Source organism: Danio aesculapii, chromosome 3, assembly GCF_903798145.1.
Source record: "Danio aesculapii chromosome 3, fDanAes4.1, whole genome shotgun sequence".
NCBI lineage: Eukaryota > Metazoa > Chordata > Actinopteri > Cypriniformes > Danionidae > Danio > Danio aesculapii.
Window position 1 is genome coordinate 40,142,059 of NC_079437.1, and position 20,003 is coordinate 40,162,061.

General features: G+C 35.7%; 1 protein-coding gene across 1 annotated transcript in view; it reads left to right on the forward strand.

The window, feature by feature from the left end:
• rnf216 (ring finger protein 216) overlaps window positions 1–7,682 on the forward strand; it is a 61,803-nt gene extending 54,121 nt beyond the window's left edge. The window contains exons 16-17 of the mRNA XM_056453971.1: window positions 5,032–5,116; window positions 7,123–7,682. Of these exons, the coding sequence (XP_056309946.1) occupies window positions 5,032–5,116; window positions 7,123–7,412 (375 nt within the window). The 3' untranslated portion in view covers window positions 7,413–7,682. The remainder of the gene's footprint in view (window positions 1–5,031; window positions 5,117–7,122) is intronic.
• The last annotated feature ends 12,321 nt before the right edge of the window (window positions 7,683–20,003 follow it).

Sequence of the window (20,003 nt, forward strand, 5' to 3'; positions counted from 1 at the left end):
ATATATATATATATATATATATATATATATATGTATATATATATATATATATATATGTATATATATATATATATATATGTATATATATATATATATATATATATATGTATATATATATATATATATATGTATATATATATATATATATATATATGTATATATATATATATATATATATATATGTATATATATATATATGTATATATGTATATTATATATATATAAGATATATATATGTATGTATGTATGTATATATATATATATATATTATATGTATGTGTGTATTTGTTTGGTTCTATGTTTCTTTCAATAATAAATGTTACAAAGTTTTGTAATATCCCCAGTAACACTTTAGAATTTTTAACTAGTGCCCCAAAAACAGTGATGGGAATCATGGCGCTATAAATAAACTGCTTACGGCGTTACTTTTTTTTTCAGTAACGAGTAATTAAATTAATTACTGTTTCTCCCGTTACAACGCCGTTACCGTTACTGACAATAAACTGCCCAAGAAAAGAGAGTCTATCGGTGCTAATCTAGTGAAGCACCTCATGTCATCACGTTGCCACAAAATTAGTGGCTAAGCATGTGATAACGTGAGCTCTGCTACCAAAGGAGGAGACAAAGCCACGATGTCAAAGTAAATAAAACTTCATTTTTCTCCACCGCAAACACTTATTACTCAGACAGAATTAAACAAAGTAATGTCTAGATATATAGTTGAGGATATGCTGTCGTTGTCTCTCACATTGTCCCACAACAACATTAAAATAGTGTAGATCAGTGTACATATTTTTAGATTTATTTTATAGTCATTTGACAAATAGATATTTAAAGTAACGCAATAATTACTTTTCCTGGTCATTAGTTACTTTTATAATTACTACTAACTCAGTTATAGTTACTAGTTACCTCTCACAAATAGTATAAACTTTTTAAAGGAACATGCCCAACACTGCCTATAAAGGCTTAATTGTATTTCAGGTTATTTTAACTGTTGAAATAAAAGGAAACTTTTGGGGGGAAAATGGAAACTCACTACATCAGATTGACAGCACATAATGTGATGAATCGATAGTTTGTTCTTTATAAGAGTCCTGTAGTCTCAGGATAAACACCAGGTGATGTATGTGTAATGGTTTTGTGTCAGTTTTGTATACAAAACGTATGAGAGGTGCTTCAGAGAAGTGTGCTTGCTGTCGTGCATGTTGATGGATTAGCAGTTCTCGGAGGTTTACAGCATAAATACTGCTGATACCACAGTCAACCGTCATGCATTATAGAGATGAGTAAAGTGCTCATTCATTATTTACAACTCACTGGCCTTTTATTTTATTAGGATCCTTTTTTCGATTCTTCTCAATCATCACCAGTAGACAAAAAGCCAAGAAGTAGCTCAATCAATCATCATTTATTCCATACACAAAAGTGAGAACATATCATGTTTATGTTTTTGGTGTACAATTATTGAATACATGTTTATGGTAAACTGTAATAACCATAATATTACAACCATGAAGTAAGAGCATGCAGTTGATCTCTTTATCAGATGTGTGTGGATGTGTTTGTTATGGCAATGGCAGGTTTTCACTGCTTTGTCTAGGAAGAATAAAGTTACATTTTAGTTAGTGAAATAAGATAAAGCCACACATCTTTTATCTTTTTAGAAATGTAAAATGTAAAACTTTCTGCTTTAAGCAACACTTCAGTTTCACCATGCCAAGCTAAATGATGGAATTTATTTGACCTGTTTCACAATAATTCCCTTTCAATCTCTATAGAATGTGTCCATTGGGTGCAAAAACAGTATGTGTGTGTGTGTGTGTGTTTTTTTTTTTTTTTTTTTTTTTTTGCTGTTTATAATGCAGGGTCACTGAATGAAACGGTGAAACAAACAAAAATCACTTAAATTCATTAGGAAAAAGTTGAATGTAAATTTGTTAGCATGATATACCATAACTAGATGTTTGTAATTGCACAATAGTACAAATCAATTATTAAAAAGTTTGTTTGAAGCCGTTCAGTAAAGGGAAGTGTCAGAGCTCATGTTTATTGACATCTATCTGACTTATCATTATGAGCAAGCAAGAGTTTAATTTAAATGAGTTCTTTTAACTCTTTAACTGCCCCACCAAGATAAAAAATGGATTTCTTAACTACTAATGTCATAGTTAACACACTCGATGCTTTTTTTCCCTACATATCCCGTAATTTCTAAAATATCAACCTCTACCAAATGCTTGATGTGTCAGTTTATGGTAAAAGTAATCTGAAAATATGAAGTGTAAGACCATTTTATAAAAATCAAAATAAAACATTTCTTTATTTTTTGAAGTATATCATAAAATATTTCAGATTTTCATTTAATATGTTTTCTTGTTTTTGTTGTTTTACAATACCAAAAACCAGTGTAGTGGTGCAACATGATTATGTTTGTTTGATTGTCTTGTAAACCACCAATACTGTGTGTGTAAGCCATTATTTAAAACAGTCAAAACATGGTCAACCATTTGGTAGAGCAGGCAGTTAAATTATACTGACAAATAATCTTAAATAATCAATTCCAAACTTTGACCAATTTTCAATTCAACTCCCAGCCCTACTCGCTTATTTACAGTTGCTTGAGTTGAATATTTTGACTGTAATTTGAATATTTTGCATCCAGTTGTTTCTCATTTTAGAAGTAGCCATGTGTGATAGTGGGAGTATATCTATAACCAATAACATATAGAATTTATAGACATTCAACAATATTTAGGCCCAATCTCAATTCTACCCCTTAGCCCTCTCCCTTATCCCTCGTGTTGTGCGTTCACATGCATTATTATAAATTTTTACAACAAACTAGCACAAAATTTTATACATTCATAGTGGCGTTCGTGTTTTACCGTCATACTTTTTAGTAAAAAACTCACTAATTTTGGCTATCTATAATCCATAATAATAACTCCTGTATAGCAGTCACACAACATACTTTTATATCTGTCACTCGATGACACTTGAATACCCTGTCAGAAAAGTCTAGTGCAGGGGTGTCCAAACTCGGTCCTGGAGGGCCGGTGTCCTGGTGAGTTTAGCTCCAACTTGCTTCAACACACCTGCAGGAAGTTTCTAGTATCTAGTAAGAGCTTGATTAGTTGGTTCAGGTGTGTTTGATAAGGGTTGGAGCTAAACTCTCCAGGACACTGGCCCTCCAGGACCGAGTTTGGACATCTCTGGTCTAGCAGCTGGGAATGATCGTTTTACATTGTCTGCTCTAATGTTAATGTTGTTTTTGTGTGTTTACATAGATGAATATGGCCACAGTGTAATTACACAGTACAGTTACTAGCTTATTGCCACATGATATCATTGCCTTCAGTGATTTACTGAAGGTAAATACCAAAAAATAACAACTGGAATAACGACAGCAGTCGCCATCGTCTGATCTTATATAAAGCACGAGGTTGCGATGACATATGATGACGTGTGCAGGTGCTGAAGTGCTCTCCCATTTCTTAGGGGTAAAATTTGAAGCCCTTCCCCTTCACACTCTGTTTCAAGGGCAAAGGGGAAGGAGTAGGGGTAAAAAAAAATACAAATAAAATTGGGAAGGGGCCTTAATTCATAATATAGCCCTACACTATAATCATATTAAAAAAAACAAAAGGAAACCAGACAGATTTCATTAAACCTATGCCCCATTTCCAATAAGCAGTATGGTTCACAACAGTACATTATAATCCGTTACAGGACACCCTGATCAAGTTTGCATTTCCACTGTCAATACTATACACCAGAAAGTTACAATAGACGTCATTCTTGCTCGAAGAAGAAAGCCATATGACTCATTGCAATCTCAAATTCTTTACTTCAAATGTAGACTTGTGCAAATAGAGAGAGAAAGCACCATCCCTCACACCTTCCACATGTTTAGACGTGACATGTGTATGGCCCCATAAACAAAAATGGAGAACACACAGCAGACCCTGTTCTTGCTGCTTGATTCATTTATCATCAAAAAGTTAAGTCTGGTAACAGAAGGTCAGTCTAATGTGAATTACTTCACCCAAACATGGATATTCTGTTATTAATTACCTTCATGACGTTCCAATCTCCAAGGTGTGTCAGGTCAGGGTGTGTGTTTACCATGAACAGCATGACACATACTACACATGCATGCCGAACACAAACAAACAGTCTGATTTACAAGTTTAGTTTAGGTTTTTTTCGGGGGGGTTTTGGTGCTTTATATGATTACAGTTGAACCACTGAAATCACTTGTAATGTTTCGACAATGTTTTTGGTTTCTTTTTGGACTTTAAACCTCTCTGGGTCATTTCTGTGTATGGGGGATGACGGAGCTCTCAGTTGGAATCTAAAATATCTTAATTTGCATTTAAAAGATCTCACAAGACTGGAATGTCATGAATGTCTATAATTATTTTTATTTATTTCTTTAATATCCCTTTAGTATGTGTGTGCGTGGTCACCGTCAAGTAGCACAAACCTTCCGCTCACAGTCTTCGGCTGTTTTTCTGTGGGAACTATAAATCTGCACTTGGCACAACATGAGGATGAGTAAATAATGACGGAATCATCATCATCTGGGGGAACTATCCCTAAGCAGTGAGAAATCCTCCTCCGGTTGATCCAGAAGTTCCACTAATTATCCGATTAAGGCATTTGAATGCTGTTTTTTGTGTGAAGAGCGCAGTCAGGGTGCCGTCCTGCTGGCAGCCCGGGGGCCGCAATTACCCCAGCATTCAGAGCCGTGCCTAATCACCTGGCACCAAACACACCAGGCTGACTGCTGAACTTGAGCTGTTTTGTGCTTGAGCGATGAAGTTCATCTGATGTCCCGTTTCTGCCCCGGCTCCGATATGGACTTTGGCATCAGATGGTTTCTGGCAAGGTTTGCTGGTCTTTTTCGCATGGTTGAACAGTAACCGGAGAGTATAATTGCTGTGGCGTTTTGAAAGGCTTTTTTGTTTGCTCTGCATTGCTATTTCTTCTAACAATCTCACTTTTGGTGTCTTTTTCAATCCACAGCAAGACGATGAGCGAATCATTCAGGAGATTCAAAAAGAAGGTGAAGCGGAGTTAAATAAGAAGACCACTCAGCCGAATCAGCCAGGTCAGTCTTCTGGATGACTTTAAATCAATGCTGTCAAACTCGATTTCTGGAGGGCCACAGCTCTGCAGAGTTTAGCTCCAACCACCTCCATTAGGCTATATGCACAGCTAGTGTTTTCAGCCAGTGATAAACTTCAGGTGAAAGGTTTTTGTGACTGTTTTTAATTTCATACGGTTCCTTTTACAGCATCGATGTTGTAATCGATTTAAAATACTATCAGTTAAATAGATTCATTTGGTTGTTCAAGCGTAAAGCGAGATGAAAGACTGTGTAAACACAAGCGCCATAAGTAGCAGCAGGTTAACACTGAAACTCCGTTGAGAATACTGAGGTCAAATAAATGTCCATATTTTAAAGACATGATGTGAAAAAAATGAATTCAGTACAGTGTGCTTATCAAATATTAATCAGGCAGTGAAGATCACAGATTTTTAAAGAAATCAGATCTTAAACGTGGCAATTTTGTAATGGCACGACTTGAAGCGCTTGGGCTGGCTGACTAAAATTTAATTAAGCTGAACTCAAACCTAATGAGTTATGAATTGATTAATTATATTTTTTGTGTTAACTTAACTCTGATGCTAGAAGCAATACCAAAGCCATTTGAGTAGCTATATAGTTCTTTGGACTTAATTTGATCTATTAACTGAACTCTATTTGATAACTGAACTTAAAATGTTTAAGTTACTAATTCTCTACATGTTTGATGATATAAACACAAATAGTACATGTGTATTTAACTCTCTCTCTCTGTGTGTGTATACATATATACATATATATATATATATATATATATATATATATATATATATATATATATATATATATATATATATATATATATATATATATATATATATATATATATATATATACATACATACATACATACATAAATATATACATGTATACATATATATATATATATGTACATGTGTGTATATATATGTGTGTGTGTGTGTATATATATGTGTGTGTGTGTATGTATATATGTGTGTGTATACATATATGTGTGTGTGTATCTATGTGTGTGTGTGTATATATATATATATACATGAATATATGTTATATATGAATATATATGAAATATATGTTTACAGTACTCAAACCATTTTGTTTCAAAACTTAAATAGTTTGCTGCTATCGGTTTCCTCAAACAGTTTGAGTTAAGTTATCGGGTTTTACAGTGCATCTGCTTAATAGTCTCTAGTAGTCCTTTATTAGTTGGATCAACTGTGTTTGATTAGGATTGGAGCAAAACTGTGCAGAGCCTCTTGCCCTCCAGGATTCAAGTTTGAGACCTATGATTTTAACTAGAGGTGCTCAATCCTGTTTCTGGAAATCTACCTTCTTGCAGATTTAGCTCAAACCAAGGTCAAACACAACTAAATCAACTTAGGGTGCTTCCATATCTGTGGTTCGGTTCATTTGGTCCGAACCACGGGTAACAAATGATCCATTGTAGCATTTTTTTCTGCTGTTTTGGGGTCCTTTTCACACCACACTGATTGTTTTGGTCCGAACCAGTTGAAAAAACAAAAATGCAGTCATGTGACAAAATCCACATCACTCAACTTGAATGTATTTCCTAAACTGCATTTTGATTGGTCAGAATTAACATGCAAGAAAATGCCAATGGAACTCCTGCAAGTAAACAAACCAGCAGACACCAAATGTCGCTTTTGACTATGGAGGGACGACTGTGCTAGCTGATTGTATCCCTGGTCATAGTATACTATATAGTTTGCATACATCACTTTAGACAAACTATACATTTCGAGAATGAAGCTCAGCTGTGAACCGCACGAAGAGGGAAAACGAACTCTAGATTCAACCAAACTAAGTATAGCAGGTGTTAAAACACCCTAGGATCTTAAGAAGCACATAAATAAAGACGGGTGTGTTTGATCAAGGTTGCAGCTAAACTCTGCAGGAAGGTAGATCTGCTTTAAACCGACTCATAAACTCGAGTCAGTTGTAACGATTTCCTGCAATCTGTACTTCAGAAACCACAGGGAAGAGAGTGGGCCCTCCTCCTGAGCCCATCCCAGCCAAGCGTCCTCGGGTGACGCCGCCAGCCCCAAACGCAGCTCCTCAGGCTGTCCGTGCACCGCTGCTCATCCCGCAGGTCATGCTGCCTGGCCCGCAGCGCCTCTTCCTTCAGCCCATTCCAGCCCCATACGTGCCCCCGCTGCCCAACCTCCCCCCGGTGAACTACCAACCTCGAAATCTAAACTTTGACTTCAATATGCCTATGCACTATGGACCACCGCATCGCTTCTTCAGACCTCTTTGAGGAACACCCCGGTACAAAGAGACACTTCTGAACTCTTAAATAAAAATTCCAGGCTTCTGTGTCTTAACCGTTAGCCCTCACTGTTTTTTTGTTGTTTTTTTCTACGTATTTTGTAACAGGAACCAGACTGATTTTGGGGAGAGTTTTAAGGATACCTGTTAGATTTACTTCTATGTTGAAAGTCATTTTTTTGAACAACATGCAGAGTCAATAATATGAACGTCTGTTAGTTTTCAGTTGAATAAAACAAAGACCTTGATGGGAATTTAACCGGTTTCTTTGCAAAATCAGTCAAATTCAAATGAAATGAAATGGAAAAATACATTTGGTGTTGGCTGGGGTTTCTGCTGTAAGGTTAGCAACACAGCTCTCGACATTCAGCAAACGGTCTAAACCGTTCTGTGGAAGCCCAAATGCATAGATGATGATTATTTGCTGATGTCAGTTCACCTCTTAAATCAGCTTTTGCTCGGTACTGCCGGTTTTGCTACTGACATTTGCACTTCCTGATTCAAAATTTGAGGTAAGTTCTTACTCAAGTTCTTAATGTTAATTCATTGAAATGAATGCATGAAGTTGATCAAACATGAACATTTATTATGTTCAGGTTTTAATGGAGTCACCAATATATTAACCCTTATGTGCTGTTGGGGATGTTTTCATCCACTCTGGCATGATTTCTCAGTCTTAATTTGGCCACAACTGTCTGCGTTTCAGCTAGCAGAATGATTTTTGGTGATAAATCTTATTTTGACACAATTTTTGGTTAAATGCTTAGAATTTATAAAAGCTCAACGATACACTGGAATACTAAATATGCAAATTGACTACCCGTTCATTATGTTGGGGATGAAAACATCCACTGAATTAAACTGCAGAAAAAATGATTCAGATAAATATTTTTTTCAATTCTTTTTGCATCAGTCTGTGAATCAACCTCAGTCCTGATCAAAACTACTAAACTGATTAGAAAATTACAGGATTTTAACTCTTTAATTGACAAATTCATAGATTATGTCAGTATTTCCCAACCCTGTTCCTGAAGGCACACCAACAGTCCACATTTTCAACCTCTCCCTAATCAAACACACCTGAATCAACTTATCATAACATCAGAAGAGACTCCAACACCTGAAGTTAATGGGTCAGATAACGGAGACATCCAAAATATGTACTGTTGGTGTGCCTCCAGGAACAGGGTTGGGAAACAGTGGATTATGTCACTGCTTTGGTGAAAAACAGACAAAATGACATATTTTCAACATAAAAAGTAATTGTGAACTGGATTTTTTTTCCCTTTTATCACATGTTTGGACATGTGAAACAGCATCACTTTTGATGCAGTTTTTTTTTCTCCCTTATTTGCTGTTGGTGGCTGTTTTTGCATCATTGATTCCATTATAATCACTTTTTTTTTTTTTACAAAGCCATGAAACCATATAATCATGCGTTTTTGATTGTTGGTGGTTTTCCCTGTTGGGAAGAGGTCAAACTTGCTATTTACTGTTGATCATCAGTTGGTACCAATAACCCTTTAGATAGGCCTGTGCAAAAAGCTTAGATTCTGCATTTACATGGAGTATAACAGCAAACTAAAGTGTGTGATTGTGTCTCTGAGTGTGTGAAAGTGACGTTGATGTGTCTGAGAAAATCTAAATATGCATCTAAGTAAAAACAGACTGTACTTATGCGCCATGAAAAATGGCTATAAAGAAAGTCAATGAGACAAAAACAGCCACCAACAGTAAATTAGGGAGAAAAAATGAAAGTCTAACAGTGCATCAAAGCCAATGTTGTTATCAATCGTTCACATGTCCAAGACTAATAGAAGCTAAAAAGTAAATCCAGTCCACAATAACAATTGATATTGAATTGATTTTGTGTGTTTTTCACCTAATCAGTGACATCATTTATGAATTTGGCAGTTAAAGAATTAAAATTCTGTAATTTTCTAATCAGTTTAGTAGTTTTGATCAGGACTGAGGTTGATTAACAGATTTAAGCAAAAATAAAAGTTAAATATTAGTCTGATGCACTTTTACAGCAGTTTAATTCAGTGGATGTTTTTATCCCCAACATAATGAAAGGGTAGTCAATTTGAACAGTGCACAAGGGTTAAGAAGCACAGCTGTTTCCAAATAACCTGTTCACACCAAAGTCATTGACTATAACAATAACAATAACAGTATTACAAAGATTTTCCTCTGACTGCTGAATTCTGAAAACAAAAGAACTTTGTGTAGATGATCATTTACTGTAGTCTAGACCTTATTATCATTCTAGCAGAGGAGGACTTTACCAATAAACAAAGTAAGCAGCCGCATATGGCACCAGGGAATTAGGGGGTCCCAACCAATACCAATAAGCCCATATTAGCCATAAAGCTCTTTTATCACTTTTTAAAAATATTACATTTTGCAATCTGTTGTAAAATCTGTCTATATCCATTATTATTTTAACATTATTACTTCTTTTCGAAACCAGGGACCGCCATGAATAACGGACTATTATTCAATACTGCACATGCATGAGGTGTGAGTGGTTCAAAGACACTGCCAGTGATCAAAGTAGAGGTTGGTAGACTGTGCAAGAGTCAATTTTGAGAACATTTAAGTATAATAGCAGACATAAGACAATGAAACGCAGCTCCAGCATGCTGCCTGCTGGCCGAAACACCTGTAAGCTTGTTAAGAGAGGGATTGTTCAAATAAAATAACACCTCCCAGTGAAAATTAACGGCCGCAGATTCACAAACAGCAATTATTTAAATCAAATGTAAAATGGTGACCAGATTAGTTTGACTGATTGTGAATTCATTTTGTTTTAAAGTTTTTTTATTAATATTAAAATGTAATCACAAAAATGGCTAATTAACTGTATAGTTCAGTTTTTTTTAATTTGTAAACTTATTGCATTTCATTTTACATTAGGACAGGCATGTCCAAGCTCGGTCCTGGAGGGCCGGTGTCCTGCAAAGTTTAGTTCCAACCCCAATCAGACACACCTGGGCTAGCTAATCAAGCACTTACAAGGCTTTCTAGAAACATCCGTGCAGGTGTGTTGAGGCAAGCTGGAGCTAAAATCTGCAGGACACCGGCCCTCCAGGACCGAGTTTGGACACCCCTGCATTAGGACGATAATGGTTTCTTTAAATCAGGGGTGTCCAAACTCAGTCCTGTAGGGCCGGTGTCCTGCATATTTTAGTTCCAACTCCAATTAAGCACACCTGAAGCAGCTAATCAAGCTCTTTAGGTGTACTAGAAACTTCCAGGGAGGTGTGTTGAAGGAAGTTGGAGCTAAGCTATGCAGGAGGCCGGCCCTCCAGGACTGAGTTTGGACACCCCTGCTTTAAAATATAAAAATAAATAAAATATAATTTAATTATGTTTTTAACATTTTTTTTTTTTTTTTTTTTTTACAAAAACTAAAGAGGAATCCACAGAGGAAAAAAAGGCTCCCCAAATCTCTAAGTCTGCCGCTGCATTCTAGGTGTAAACAGGCCATAAATGTTTAAGCTCTTTAAAGCAGGATGTTTTTTTATTGTTCATCAGATAGTCTTTTATATCTGTTATTGTTTTTGAAGTGAATAGGTCTTTCAAATGAATATTGGAATAATTTAAAGTGACACTGAAGTCTGGAGTAATGATGATGATAAATTCAGCTTTGAGTCACATTTTATTTTTAATGTTTTTTTAATTATTAATTGGCAGTATTTCTGTCTATAGTGACCCCACTAAACACAAGTGGTGAAGATCATACTTTAGTCTTGTAATTGGGAGTCTCTAACCTTAACACCATTGAAATGTGTGCAGTTTTTCTTTTTAATAAGTGCCCATTTATTGAGTATTCAGTATCTTGTCCAGCTTTAGCTGTGTTCTCACAGTTTTAAGATCCTGTCTGATCGGCATCACAAAGGGAAGTGGATGCAGAGCAACAGTAAACAGATGTAAATAGCATGGTCGAGGATATTCAAATTTAATTAGAGACATTTCTTTGTTCTGGAACATTAACACAGTGAGCCTGAAAGCCTCTCTCTCATGGATGTTTTTAAATTTAGCTTCAGTTATACATCAGCGAGGCCGGATGAAATCCTCCAAACGTGTTTACTGACTCATTTTCTCCATTATTTGAAACACGATCCAATGTGTTGGGCACATTAGCTAAACTTCAAATGAAGGTCTATTGTGAACAGGTCTCTTCCAAACAGTTTTGTTTGTCTGTAAATTAGCGTGTTCAAACTTCTACATGATGGGAAATCTTGAATACCAGAAATACTATGGAATTAGATTTGAGCCAAATAAAACACAAAACTTTTGCAAAACCGAACACAAATATGTTAACAAATTAAAAAAGCACTCGGAAAAATACAAAACAATCAACCAAATGGCAAAACAAATAAAATAGACGCTCTTCAAAAAAGTGCATTATTAGTTCAGTTCACTTTCTGCTTCGCTTTCTATAAACGCAGTTTTGATTGCGCTGCCAAAGTTTTTGTTTGCGTTTCTCATAATATGCGTTTGTGATTCTGGCACAAAGCTCTCGAGGGGGCGGCCTTACCTGCTATTCATTCTTATTGGCTAAGAGGATTTTCAAAGAATTAGATTTGTGCCAAATAAAATGCACGAAACTTTTCCAAAAACGAACACAAATATGCATTAACAAATTAAAAAAAGCACTCGAAAAATACAAAACCATCAACCAAATGGCAAAAAATAAACACTGGCTTCAAAAATAATTATTATTAGTTCAGTTCACTTACTGCTTCGCTTTCGATGAACACAGTTTTGATTGCGCTGCCAGAGTTTTCGTTTACGTTTCTCAAATTTACGTTTGCGATTCTGACACAAAGCTCTCGTAGGGGTGGGCTTACCTGCAATTCAATCTTATTGGCTAATGGGATTTACATTGTTGTCTCATTGAACCGGAAGTACTGTGACACGCAAAACATCGAAGAAGAAGAACCTGCGAACCTGTAAGTAACTTTAGCCCACACCAATGGTAAACAGAGTAACGTATATTTAAGAACATTAATGATAAACACGGATATTTCCAACACTAGAAGGAGATGAGTAACGCTAATCGAGCAGTTACCAGTGTTTGTACATAATCAAGAAATCACTCAGGTACAGTCATACAAGTATTTGGGAATCTACATTGACAGGTCTCTAAAATGGCACACTCTCGTGAATTGGATTTGTGAAAAGCTTCACCAAAGACTTTGTTTTCTACGAAGGTTATGGTCCTATGGTGTTGACAAGATTTTATCAGGCTGTATTTGGGTGTCTTCAGGTATGGTCTATCTACATCAGGGGTGTCCAAACTCGGTCCTGGAGGGCCGGTGTCCTGCATGGTTTAGCTCCAACTCCCTTCAACACGCCTCCCTGGAAGTTTCTAGTATACCTAGAAAGAGCTTGATTAGCTGGTTCAGGTGTGTTTAATTGGGGTTGGAACTAAAATATGCAGGACACCGGCCCTCCAGGACCGAGTTTGGACACCCCTGATCTACATGGTATGGTAATCTTTCTGTAAATCTGAAATCAAACATTTTTAATATCATCAGAATTGCTATGAGACTAATAGGATCAGAAACCTTTACTAGTATTCAAACACTTTACGAGCAATGCACTTTAAATGAAGCGAAAAGAATTTGAAACAATCCATCTTATGTACTCTTCCCATTTTATGATCTTTTACCTTCTGGTAGAAGATACAGAACCTTCCGTTGGAAGAGGGACAGACTTAAGAACTCTTTTATCCCCCTGTCAATCAGACTGTTGAACACTGATAGATAGTGTGCATAGGGTTGCTTATTTTATATTTTTTTATTGTGTCAGTACTTGCTGAAGTGCTCTGTGAGTCCACAGAAAATTTCTCCTTGAAGTATACAAACAAACAAACAAACAAGACACTGAGCGTCGCCAGCATCCTCGGCAGCCTGAGGTAAGTTTGTTTTTATTGCTATGATGATGGGAAGAAAAATCGTTGTGTATCTAAGCTCTTTCCTGTGTGAAATGCAACTTTAGCCAAGATCGCTGGAGTATTTATTTAAAATATCAATGAATGCAAATGCTCATTATAGAAGTCCCCTTAGCCAATAAGAATGAATCTCAGGTAAGCCCGCCCCCACAAGAGCTTTGTGCCAGAATCGCAAACGAAAATTCTGGCAATGCAATCAAAACTGTTTATCAAAAGTGAAGCAGAAAGTGAACCAAATTAATAATAATCAAGTGTTTATTTTTTGTCATTTGGTGGATTGTTTTGTATTTTTTGAGTGCTTTTTAATTTGTTAATGCATATTTGTTTTTGTTTTTGCTAAAGTTTTGTGCGTTTTTATTTGGCACAAATCTAATTCCATAAAATACCAGCTAATCAGATTTGGTGTTTATATCGGTGTGTTCTTAATGGTAGCTGAAAGCTTGATCGAATTAATCAATATACTGTTAATAATAATTGAGCCCAGGTAAAAGCACCAGCACGCTTTTTTTAATCACAACTCTTTTAAGACAACTGTGGCATTTGTGCATAAATGACCATTTATTCTTATTTTACTGGTGCTGCTCATCAGACACTGAACATATGACAAACTGTATTCATGTTTTTATTTATCTTTAACTTTAAGAAAAGAGCTGCTCAATAATTTAGTCTCGGTGCCAGAAGATCTTCCCTTTGTCACGATTAAGCTGGTGTAATGTGCACAGAGTGGGTTGTTTATTGTGTTGTGTTGCATGACTGCTCTATTGGTGTGACGACAGGTCAGTCAATCTCCTGCAGAGTCCAGTTCTCTTGCCCAGAGCTTCAACAAAGAGCCAGAGCTGCTGATGGAGCCTGCAGGACCTCCTGCTCCTCTGCTCTATTCACACCCGTCACGGAGAACACGAGGTGATTACAGAAGCCTTTTATTTTGGTGAAATGAAAGTAAGATTTCTGTGTGTCAATCGAATCCGAATATACAATCCTGAAGAGAGAAAAAAACAAGATAACCTGTCTGGTATCTCTGTCCATCTGTTGTCATTGGCATATCTGAGCACACCTGACACGGTGCAGGCAAATGAAGTGTCTCGGCTTGACATTGTAACCTCCTAATGGGTCAGCAGATGGAGGATCTTTAGGCCTGTGGGCCCTCAGGTGTGAAGGGTCGACCCTGGCAGCTTGTGCTCCAATGCAGCCACAGCTTTAAAAGCTTCCTGAAACTGGATCTGTTCCCCTGAATCTTCTGCATCTCGTCTCATCAAAAGAGATTATCTCAGGTCACCAGTTTTTAACTCTCATCGGGAATGTGTCTCATTTGTGATGCAGCGATCAAAACAAGCCAATAAATATTTTGATAAATCCAAATATTTAAGTAAGACCTACAAATAAATTGATTCCTTTATCAAAAACACTGTTTTTTAACAAGTGATCAAGTACCCTAAATCTGCAGATGAATTTGGTTAGCCCTTCACCTTTTAATGCTCTATGTATAGAGAGACCATCCGGTAAACTGAGTGACAATCACATTCGACAACTGAACATAAGGAGTAGTTCGCTCAAAAATTAAATCCAATTAGATTGAACGATCAGAGAAAACCAACACCGGCCCAAAGACCCTCCATCAGAGAAGTGGTTGAAAGTGAACACTCAAAAGTAGGACTTGTTTAAATGCCATGGGTGAACATGATCGTGCCTTTGTCCTCATGTGATCAGACCATTGAAAATCGATCGTAAGGACACAGCAAGACAACGGTTTGCTGTTGGTCAGCATCCGTGAGTGTCAGCTATTTTGTTTGGTGTTTTCCGCACGCTGCCTCTCACCGGGTTAACTTCAGAGCAAGTTGGCCCAATTCAACATGTAGAATTAGTATCTGCTATTGGTTAAAGATGCTCTAGTAAATCAACAACGAATCAGAACACGAGAACGAAAACTGAAGTGACAAAACCAAGATTTAAGTGAAGAGGGAACACAAAGAAACCCACTTTTGGTCAAATTTTGGCAAAAAAATTATTGAATTATCATATTTTCAGAAGTGAATCTCTCAGTTGTGAGTGACAAAACTCTGAGAACGATAAAAGCTGTTTTGGTTACGCTTTGTATCTGCACCTTTCATGTTCTGGTTTCCCTTTTTGGAATGAGAAAACAGAAAACGTCCTCTCAAACATGCACACGTAATTCAGATGTTTCTTTGGTGTGTTCACATGCAGCTTTTGGTCCAGACCAGACTAGACACAGGCGATGCAAGATGACAACACAGTAGGTTCTCATTGGTTTGGTGTGTCCTGGGCTCTAATACCAGGTGTGAGTCGAACCCTACTGACCCTTGACTTGAGTTTGTTTATTCTGTTGAACACAGTGGTGTAAAATAACAGATTACAAATACTCAAATGAATGTAATTGAGTAGTTTATGTCAGAAATTTTAATTTACTAAGTAGTTTTAAAAAATGGGTACTTTTACTTTAACTGGAGTACATTTTTAGTGCAGTATCGTGCTTTCACTCCACTGTTTTCCTTCAACCTGCAGTCACTACTTTATTGTTTCTTGTCTATGTGGATTAGAGAAATCAGTCCTGTGATTCCCGTCCAATCAAATTGCACATAGAAAGTAAATAGCATCATAATGAACAACCTCAAGACATGGGCGCTTTATAAATACAGCAAACTGTTTAGAGGCATTAAAAGTGTCCAAGATGTCCAAAATCTTTACACGCACTGACCCAGAGTCTGTTTAGACTGCATGTCACTAATCAGAAAATGACGGATGTTTACTGATGACACAAATACCCTTAAACAACCAGCAGGCACAAGGTCAACATGACGTCAGATTGACGTTGTACCCCACCATCATGGGATGTTGCATTTTGTTTGGAAAAGAAAATCAGGCTGATGTCAGCACCCAATGTCAGGTCTAAGTCAATGTCCAACTTGACTGATAAATGTCAGTATTTGACCTCAGTATGACGTTGGTTTGAGATGTTGGCTCGACGTTGGATTTTGGTCACTTTCTGAAATCAACCAAATATCAACATCATTTGACGTCGTTGTCGAACATCAAAATAACGTCCTTAGATGCTGACTAGACTTGAATTTCAGTCACCTGACGTCGCAATCTAAATCTAAGCTAATATTAACATCTTATGACGTTGTGTGCCTGCTGGGCAATAACTAAATGCACTACAGAATGTTACGTTTACACACATCCACAAATGACATGTGAATGCATCAGCTTTTTACAGCGTAATACTCGCTACTCTTGAGTACTTTTGAAAGGGTTAGTTTTTACTCATAATTTAAGTAATATTTACAACAGACACCTGCACTACATGTTTAGGCAAGTAATGGTACTTGTACTGGAGTAAGATTTTTTAGTACTTTTCCACCACTGGTTGAACACAAATGAAGATATACTAATGCTATTTACAATTTAGTACGATTTGCTCATCCCACAATGGCGATTGAGTTTAGGGCCATGCCTCTTTTTAAACAGCCTACATTTTTATACAACTGAACTCGAATTAGCCACTAAATTGACAAAATGAAATGTGTTTCCTCGTAGGATTAAGCTGGATATACTGAAGAATGTTGGGAAAAAGCAGCCATTGACCTAGTGTTTTGTTCCTATAATGGATGTCAATGGCTGCTTTTCCCCAACATTCTTCTGAACAACTCCATTTGTGTTCAACAGAAGAAAGAAATTCATAAAATTAAGTGTGATTAAATGTTCATTTTTGGGTGAACTGTGTCTTTAAGCAGCTCCAAAACTTAATCATATAATGAGCCAAGCCCAAACTGTTTATAATAAGTGGACATGGCAACACTAAGTGTGCTTTATGAAGCAGCCGTCCAAAGCATATGCAAACACTCAGGTTTTGGGAGTATTCCATGTGCAGTGAGCGATAATTTAGAGATTTGTTGACATTTAAATGCACTTGACATTCCTGAAACTTTTCACACTAAAATATCTGTAAATGATCCGTTTTTTGTATTTTGTGATTCATATTTTTATTTTCCCCCAATTATTTATGCTTTTTAGTTGCATTTTGAGATCTTGATCTTTCTTCCAACAACTTTTAACCTTGAAAATTAAAAAAAAAACAAGACTTTTAAGAACATTTTTAATAGTTTAAAGTGATATACTGTTTGGGATGGTGTTGTATATTACAGTACAAATATAACTAAATATAAGTACTAATAACTGTGTAATAAACTGCCAGTACATTTTCTGCCAGTTATGTCTATTTCTTAAACATTATATTATTTCAAACTACTAAAATGTCAACAAAAGCCACTCTGTTAAACTCTGGAGTTTGATTTTCAACATAAAAAGTCGACAGAACAGAGATCAAGGTCCTACAATGGAATTCAGAATAACTTTAAATCAAGAAATACGGAACCTGTTAATTAACGTATATATATTTCTTAAAGTGCAGAGTATCCTTCAGTGTAAGCCTCCATAAGTAAAGGTTCTCGTTTGTCTTTTTTTAAAGAGCCAATATTAAAGATATGCTAATGTACAGAGGGATGCGATTAAAAAAGTCTTTGTCTAGTGTGTGCTGAAGTGCTAATCAACCCCTGGCATGAAGGTCTGATGTGGACTGGCAGTCATGAGAGTGTCATGATCCCCGCTGTGAAGCCCCAGGCTCTGGTCAAACACAGCAGTGATTTCTGGGGGTCAGTGATGCTCATGTGATTGCTAGAGCTGCTCAGCATGTGCTCTCACTTACTAGGAAGAAGGAAAAATCTTTTTTTTTTTATCTTCAATTTAATTTAGAGGTCTGTTGCAAAAATCATATCCATTCAGATATTTCTGTATGGCATTTTATACTCAAAAAATTAATTTGGTTTATTACACTATTGGGAATTTTTGTAGCCTATTAGCACAACATAATTTGTCTCCAATTCATGTTAAACCATTTTTTGGAGTCTGTCCATGAGCTTTTTTGTTTGTGCATATATTCATCTGTTGAGTGTGAGCTTCATTTGCATTGAGCAGATCAGTTTAACCTATATTTTACACATAGGAAGCGGATTTATTTTGGCTGTAATTTGCATTTTTCAGTCCTTTCCTTCTAGAATGGAAATTACATTTTGACATACTAACATATTTATGTAGTTAATAACTTTTTTTCTGGAAGGAATTAATACTTTTATTAATTCAGGACACAATAAATTGGTGAAAGTGTTATGTTTTTTTACGTAACATATACATATAGTAAAAGGTAGATCTAACTGCATAATTTTCATTATCTCAATCTTTACCCCTTGCCTAAATGCCAATAACTTCGGACATTCCCAAAATATATGTGTGATTACCTACAGTTATTTCATTTTAAAGACCATGAAAAGACTGTATTCTTTGCCATGAAAGTGAAATTATTGAACCTACACAAAGGGGCATGATAAAAATGCTCAGTTTTGAAGAAAATTTCAGATGGCACTTCTTCAGAGGTTGGCAACTTTTCATATATATATATATATATATATATATATATATATATATATATATATATATATATATATATATATATATATATACACACACACACATACATACATATATATATATATATATATATATATATATATATATATATATATATATATATATATATATATATATACACACACACACACACACACACACATATATATATATATATATATATATATATATATATATATATATATATATATATATATATATATATATATATATATATATATATATATATATACGTGTGTGTGTGTAAAAAACTGATAATTATCCGTTTTAACCTAATGAAATGAATCAAATGTAATATACCTAGTAGTTTTCAGACAGAATATCCAGTAACTGGTTCAAAAGTTGTTTATAGATTATGTATTATTCTTCTGCATCAAATCAGTATAATACGATTGTTTCAGAAAAATCACTTGATTCACAAATGATTTCAGAAAGTGGAGAGGACAGTTCGCGTGCTACGTTCTACTGCATTTTCAATGGGAAATATTGTGCCGTGTGAGCTCCATTTTACACAAAGTAATTTTGTTTATATAAAATAAATATAGCTTACAACGTCCTGAAAATGCAAATGCATGGAAAACTTAGCAACCGCATGCATGAGTAGAGAAAACGTCATTTAGCACAGGGCAAACATTGTTCTTTTCCCTCTGAAGGTTACAGATACACGTCACCTCTCATTTATGATACACTTCTTCTCATGTCTGTGTCTGAATCTCATCTCCACCAGTCAGTGGCGGTTCAAAACCAGAGTAGCTGGTAACATCAATCACAAACTATTTAATTATTCATTCATTTTCTTTTCGGCTTAGTCCCTTTATTCATCAGGTGTCGCCACAGCAGAATGAACCGCCAACTTATCCAGCATATGTTTTATACAGCAGATGCCCTTTAAGCTAATTAAATAGCTTAAACTCAAAATAATCTTCTATGTTGTTTTATTTGACAAGTAACTGTATTGTAGGATAAGACATTTTTAAAACCTGTAAACTTTAACAGATGCAGTTGAAGTCAATTTAGTTTCCCAATCATTTAAAATAATGTTTTCCAAATGATCTAAATCAAACCAAAGAAAATCTTCACAGTATTTCCTATAAAACAAAAAGAATTCTTCTGGAG